General features: G+C 37.2%; 1 protein-coding gene across 1 annotated transcript in view; it reads left to right on the top strand.

Moving 5' to 3' along the window:
* NR2C2 (nuclear receptor subfamily 2, group C, member 2) overlaps positions 1 to 5,225 on the top strand; it is a 36,612-nt gene extending 31,387 nt beyond the window's left edge. The window contains exons 13-14 of the mRNA XM_009320107.1: positions 500 to 605; positions 2,867 to 5,225. Of these exons, the coding sequence (XP_009318382.1) occupies positions 500 to 605; positions 2,867 to 3,041 (281 nt within the window). The 3' untranslated portion in view covers positions 3,042 to 5,225. The remainder of the gene's footprint in view (positions 1 to 499; positions 606 to 2,866) is intronic.
* The last annotated feature ends 2,585 nt before the right edge of the window (positions 5,226 to 7,810 follow it).

Here is a 7,810-nt window from a genome sequence, read left to right as displayed (position 1 = left end):
TGAAGGCACTTGGGCATAGTCAGATAGGTGGTATTTTCTGGGTTTTTTCTGATCATGTGACTGACTTTGAGGAGCTGAGCCAGCTGGAATTAAAACATGAGACAGACTCGGGAAGGTCAAGAAATTGATCTGGCAAGAAAACAACCCTAGATACTGCTCAGTCAGCATAGTTAATCAAAATCACAGAGGCAAACACATTTAAAAAAGCAAGGTTAGAGACATAAACTAGGAGTGTCATTGCCTGGTACATACCTACAGGCTTAATCTTTTTCCACTTTATTGTGGATACACACAGCTATAGAGAGAAAAGTGAGCAAGCTAATTCTGAAGCCAGGAAGCAAATGTTCAATTGAGTGGTTTCCTTTATACAGCTAACATGTTAAACATCACAATACAAGAGAAATATTTAAATGAAATTAAATGCAAGAATCTTATAACTACATATATTTCACAATGTATAGGGAAACAATCGACATACAGAAATGTTTTGTTTCTTTAGATCACCCTGGTCTGACCAGTTCAACCCAAATAGAAAAATTCCAGGAGAAGGCACAGATGGAATTGCAGGACTATGTACAAAAAACCTATCCAGAAGATACTTATAGGTATTTATTGTCTATAGTACCCAAAGTAATGTTGTGGGCCATAGCTGGCAAAAGTACAAAATAACATCACTGGTGTAAAATTTCCTTTTTGACATCTGTTCTTTTTTGACTGTGGATGAGAAAGAACTAGATAACTTGTTCATAAAAGCAAGCAGGTTTGTTTAAAGATAGGTAGAAGCAAGAATAGCTCTCTAGCTTCTTCCACGTAAATTGAACTTGAATACTTTCTTTGGGGGAGGGGGGGAGGAGGTTTGGGTTTTTTTTTTTTTTTAGTCTTATTGCCATGTTTAGAAAAGTAAACAGACTTATTTTATTAGAAGTCTCAAGAATAACTGCCTCAACTGCCTCAAACTTCTTTAATTCAAATTGCCTCCTTTTTCAAGTTAGTTGTCAAAGAGGCTTTGAGATAATAAAAGGTGATTACCATCCTTTAAATGTTTGACAAGTTACATATGCAGAAAAGTATTAAAACTGCCAGTTTATAAACCTTGGAACAATAAGGATTACATGTGGGGAACAGTAATCGACTCTTAAGCTTCTGTTTATAAGAAATTCCCACGTCCTACTTATTTTCTCCTTTGTTTTTTTTTTCATTTCCAAGGACTTCTCTTTGAAAGTATCTAACTTGGTTTTTTATCTCTCAACTGTTCCTGTTTCTTACTTGCTAGAAATAATTATCCTATTTTCTAATAATCTCCATCAAAACTATTTTAAATTTCATCAACACAATGATTCTCTGCACTACAAGGGAAATTCTAACGTCTGTCTAGCAACATATCCTAGACCATACTCTCTTTTACTGTGAAAGGTATCCCCATGTAAAGAAGCATGCAATCCCATACATATAGGCAAGGTCTGACGGTAGTGAAACTTTAAAAAAACCAAACCAAACCAACAAAAAAAAAACACCAAAAGAAAAAAGCCTGTAAAAGAGAGTTTCCCCCATCTCAGAAACTGGTTTCTGCACTGATCTTTCAGAGTTAACATTGCGTGAGGCAACAGAAGGGGCATCAGGATTCCCAGTTAGGTGCAGTGAAGATGGGATTCTCTACTTCAGAAATATCCTCGAATCCCACATTCTTCTTCTGTGTACAATTCAATTATTTTGGTTTGATGTGTGAGAGCTGGATATCTGCCATAAAAAGAAATATAGAATTTGTTCTATATACTTACTTCTCTTAATAGTGGCTCAAGGAAGAAAATCGGAGAGTTCCGTTTCCCAAACAATGTCCTGTATTTTAACTGATATTGTCTATATCCCTATGCTCACCCATATATAAGTTTAGAGTACAAATCTGATTATTTCTGAGCAACTGAATGCTGGCAGAAACTGAGATAGAAGCACAAGTGTTACAATTTTCACAAAAACAGCAGCATAGCTTGGATCTTTTTGCAATTTTCCCCTAAAGTTTACAAGATATGGTATATTAGCAGAATGAACCTTACATATTTTCCCATAGATATTCAAGCATTTTCCAGAGGACTGTGTTCAGTGCTGCCTAAGGTTTGCTATTACATGGCTCTGGTTCAGGAAATTTATTTATTTTGGCATTTGTGATGTACATCTGCCATATAAACACAGCAGATATGCTTTCATCACTGTCCTAAATTTCAAATGCATTGAAAGTCCAGAAATTCAATATGATCATTTCATTATATTGGATGTCTGTTAACATCCTGGTACCTACAAAACCACAGCATTTGGCAATACGTATGAGTAACAGCACATCCCTCCAAATTCCTTTTCTCATCAGAAGCAGATTCTCTTATTTCCTTTTATACATATCCAGTCCCATTCTTGCTATCTGGTTTGTCATTAAGTTGCTAGGCAACGGAGCACTATGCTGTTTATGGTTTAAATTTTAATTAAGCATTTTACTCTTAAAATTGTGCAAATGTTCTCACTAGTCAGTATGAATATTACTAGTCTCAGCATTGTCCTGAACTATGAAGTGCTTCCAGAGCTGGGAATTTCAAAAGCAGACCAGGAGAATTGTGTGTTTGTACATACACATTGTATCTACAACGGGGATTAATATGTCCTTTTCATTGGAAAACCACAAAGAAAGATGGTGGCTTTTCATGTCACTTGCAGGATAGAAAAGTAACCATTCTTTTCATGGTAGCTCAATTAGCTTTAATTGCCTCTTTACTCCCATTCATGAGTTATGGTAATAATAAAAGCAGATCCAGCTCTTTAGCCACAAAGTATTTTAAACTGGTATTATATGTATTTATAATCCACTGAACTTCTTTTTCAGGCTAGCCCGGATTCTAGTTCGCCTGCCAGCACTTAGGCTGATGAGCTCTAGCATTACCGAGGAACTATTTTTTACTGGTCTCATTGGAAATGTTCCCATTGACAGCATAATCCCCTACATTCTCAAAATGGAAACAGCAGAATATAATGGTCAAATAACTGGCACGTCTGCGTAGTGGGAACAACACAATTTGATGGATCGAAGTAATTTTCGTAAAAACATACAATTATGAAGTTAAAAGAATAGCATTTTGGTATGTACAAATATTTCCAACTTGTTTTCAGTTTCCTGTCAGATTTTTCCTTGTCTGTTTGCTGACATTGACAAAATTTAAGCAGCTATTAAAAGACCTGCTATAGGACCTTTTCTGCCACAAGGAATATTTTTGATGCCTTTCATTTAAAAGGCTATAGATTACTGAACATACTTTTCACATGCTTTGTATTTAGAAATTATCAGTGGTTAAAAACAGAGTTTTATAATACCAGAGATTAGTAATAAAATTACTTTAAAAGTAAAAAGAACAGTATGTATATATTTAAAAATATCCTTGGAATTAAAATCTAATAAATGCCAGGGTATAATACTAGCACTTTGTAAGCACTTCTTCTCAAAATGACAATGTCATCAACATCCTGCTTATGAGTATGGAAAATGAAAGAAATTGCATATGTCCTTAGTCAAAATGCTAGTGATTTCTGTGAACATGTACGATGCTACAGGAGACAATCATTTATTCTACAAAAAGTCACTTGCTCTTATGTTATGCATGAAATATTAATGTGGATTCTTAAATCAGATATCCACATTATATGAAACTCTACTGTTAAATTAGTGCAGTTGTAATTCACAGTACGATGCAGTCATAGTGACTATTACGTGCTACGGGAATTACCCAAACTAGGAGAAAAAACGTGTTTCTTGCCACAGTAATGATGAAATATTCAGGTTCCTTAAAGTTTCTATTCAGACCAACACAGTCATGACAAATGTTAGAATATAGGAAGCCTTTTGATTCTGGGGAAAATCGGTCATTAACTGGAAGAACGGTCATTTTCAAGTAGAGCTGTGTGATGCTCTCTGAGTATGCTCTTTGTATTTCCAAATTTACTCCTTCTCTCTGTACTCCTAAACACCCTCATCATCCAGGCAAAGGTACAATTTAAAACCTGAAATGTGGTAGAACCTCTGGCTGTCAAGACAGCTGGCAAGACAGATCTCTTACTTACAAAGCTCTCTTACTTTTTCTGCCTTCCTCCCTCCCCTTCCCTGACTGAGCACTCCCAATTTTGCAGTGCTCTCAACCTTCCTATGACTCAGTTTGAAATATAGTTAGGATTTACATTGTCATGTACAATTGCAGTTAATGACTGATATACCATGGAGTTATAAAATTCACTACTTTTTAATTGTCTAGAGTGATGAGCCATCAACATGTTTTCTAGTATTGGCCATTAGCTGCTAGCATTGCTTTCATTTTAGTATAATTTATTATTGACATTAAATATTTTAAACAATCGAAGTTTAACAAAAAGTCATGGCAATTAAAACCTTCATCTGATCCTGGCTCATTAGATGCATCAATTATTGTAATTATTTGTATGGTAGAGGCATTTTCTACTTGTGTATTTTTTTGTTACAAAAATCTGTAAGTTCAGCACTACTTTTTTTCTTCTGTTTTTGACATTTATTTAGAAACACCAACCAGGTTGGTTTTTGTGTCTTTTAAGGGTCTGAATTGTAGCCAAAAGACCTTAAGCAGCTCTAGATGAGGTTTCTGATGTAATAAAAAGTCTTGACCTGGTGCACTTCATTCTCAGGAGGAGGCTAACGTTTGTAGCACTCATTGTGACACGGCAAGCTATTTAATTTTAGCTTCTGGATGCATTAGTGTCTTCTACAGTTACCATTGTTACAGCATTCAGGATCTTCTTTTCCCAAAAGGGTTTTACAAAGAATCCAATATACATGCAGAGATTTGTAATATTGCACTTTCATTTTTCTTGGCTTTTGCTATAGCAAATGAAATTGTCATATTTTTAATGTGATGGAAGGTCCACACTCTGAATGTTAAGTCAACTGGAATGCAGAATTTTATGCTAGCTGTTTTATTGCAGTGTAACTTCTTGTGTGACTGTACCAGCACTTCCAATGCAAAGTCCCTGTTTTAAGGGTCTACAACTTAAAAATTAATTGTGATATTAACATCAGAAGAAGTAGCTACCTTGGAAAGAGTTGTGGCCATTTTTGTTAAAATTTAAAATTTTATTGGGTTATGTCATTGTTCTAAAAGCAGTATGCATTGAACTATTGTGATATTTTTCATTGCAAATAAGATTATGCAGTTTAATTTGCTTTCAGTATTTTGTAAAAATCATTTAAGCAGATAAGTAAGCATTTTTAATGACAATGAGATATTCCTTAGCATAAAAACTAGCCATTGGAATATTTTTTTCCAAATTTGAATACACACCAGCTGGCTTTTTCATGACAAACATTTCAACTTCCAATTTTTCAAGTAAAAGGGCACCATTTTCTGTGCAAAAATTTGTTTCCCTAATTTTTCTTACTTGTGCTGTGAGTGTAACAGTTCAGGAAACAAAATAAAGCCACTACAGTTTTTTGGGAACAGAGGAATTGCATGAAATAAAACTTAAAATGTATGCATTGTATTACATTTGTAAATCAAAATGGTAAATATCATGCAGCTCTGTTTACAAATAAACTATACTCCCTACAAATGCAAGGCCACATAATGCTATCCTTGATCTATCTCTGGTAGTCACTTTCTCTGCAAATTGTTCCCTGGACTTTAGGGATAAAATATTAATTTGTGTAAATGGAGTAACAATAATGCAATCCATATCTAGCGTTTATTTATTGTGCATGCATTTAATAAATGAAATGAAGCAGTTCCATACTTAAGATTCCGATATTACCACCTAAAAGATAATAAAGTCTCTCTTTGTATAGCATCAGTAGCATGATTTGCTGGCTTGCATTAGTCAGAACCAAGCTAATTTAGTCCTTATGCCATTAACAAAAAGTACTTTCTCTAACTATACACTATTTTGATTCCAAGACTAACAGTTTGGATTGTAGAAATTTGGATGGCAGATGGTAGATCCCAGAGCTTAAGAAATATCCAGAATCTAAAATGTTTTGCATATTTGAATATTAGCTGTAAATAATAAGATAGATGTGATGAATAACCTAACACTTCTTTCTCACATGCTGCTCAAGGGCTGTCAGAAAAATGAGCCAAAGATTTGGCATATGATGGAGAGACACTGAAAGGAATCACTTAAAACACTGCCATATAAAACTATAAACCATCTTCTCCAGTGCAGTAAGGCTCTTTGTGCTAAATTTCAAGTGTAATCACAGAATCACAGACTGGTTGAGGTTGGAAGGGACCTCTGGAGGTCATCTGGTCCAACCCCCCTGCTCAGGCAGGGACACCTGGAGCCAGCTGCCCAGGACCGAGTCCAGGCAGCTTTTGAGTATCGTCAAGGATGGAGACGCCACAACCTCCCTGGGCAACCTGTGCCAGTGCTCAGTCACCTGCAGAGTGAGAAAGTGATTCCTGATGTTTGAGAGAACAGAGTGAGAAAGTGATTCCTGTGTTTCAGTTTGTGCCCGCTGCCTCTGGTCCAGTCACTGGGCACCACTGGGAAGAGCCTGGCTCCATCTTCTTTGTACCCTCCCTTCAGGTAGTTATACACATTGATGAGATCCCCCCCGAGCCTTCTCTTCTCCAGGCTGAACAGTCCCAGCTCTCTCAGCCTCATCCTCAGCTGTGAGGTACTCCAGTCCCTTCATCATCTTCGTGGCCCTTTGTTGGACTCTCTCCAGTATGTCCATGTCTCTCTTGTACTGGGGAGCCCAGCACTGGACACAGCACTCCAGGTGTGGCCTCACCAGTGCCAAGTAGAGGGGAAGGCTGCCCTCCCTCGACCTGCTGGCAACGCTTTGCCTAATGCAGCCCAGGATACCATTAGCCTTCATTGCGGCAAGGGGATGTTGCTGGCTCATGTTCAACTTGGTGTCCACCAGGACCCCCAGGTCCTTCTCTGCCAAGCTGCTTTCCAGCTGGGTGGCCCCCAGCATATATTGGTGCCAGGGGTTGTTCCTCCCCAGGGGCAGGACTTTGAACTTCATGAAGTTCATGTCAGCCCATTTCTCCAGCCTATCGAGGTCCCTCTCAATGGCAGTACGACACTCTGGCGTATCAAGCAGTGAAGCTGCTAATCTATCAGTGATCTAGGTGTAATCTAGCAGTGAAGCTATTTTAGCTCATTCAAAGAAATCTTTTCCTTTTCCTTGTATGTCCATCAACAGAAGATACATGTTCAAGAGGCACAGAACTGATGAAGGGACTCTTTCTGTCAACAGTTTAGGTGTTACTTGGTAGCAACAGAAAAAGGCATATCTAAGGAAAATGGGCCTCACAAAGTTGTTCTTGCTCTATGTTAACCGCTGACATTATTTTCAGCCTCTTCTGGTGATTGGGCTTTCAGGCCACTCTAACATAATGAAGGTAGAACAGTGTACACAGTACAGCTGCAGACTCAAGCAAGATTTAAACTATCTGCAGAAAATACTACAAGGCTGATGTAGTTCTTGTCATTTCGGAGGTTTGTTCCATCCCCCCTGCCAGTAACTGGAAGATGGTAACAGCCTAATCTTACTAGCTTTATTAAATTAGTTTCATTTTGTTTCTTCTTTGCAAATGCAAACTTTTGCTTATGAATATGGGACAGGAGAGTGTTTTATTATTGTAACAATTATTGAAAAACTATTTCTTGACTTTAAATATGGAAATAGCCTGTTTTCATAAAGGCCAAATTTCAATGCCAAACTTGTGTTTACAGAACTAGGAGTCAGGATCACAGTCTGAAAATGATTCTAAGAAAAGTGACATCTCACTGAAGCTCTACTTAG

The sequence above is a fragment of the Pygoscelis adeliae genome, unplaced genomic scaffold (genome assembly GCF_000699105.1).
Source record: "Pygoscelis adeliae isolate BGI_AS28 unplaced genomic scaffold, ASM69910v1 Scaffold302, whole genome shotgun sequence".
NCBI lineage: Eukaryota > Metazoa > Chordata > Aves > Sphenisciformes > Spheniscidae > Pygoscelis > Pygoscelis adeliae.
This window is presented reverse-complemented; position numbering and strand designations above follow the sequence as displayed.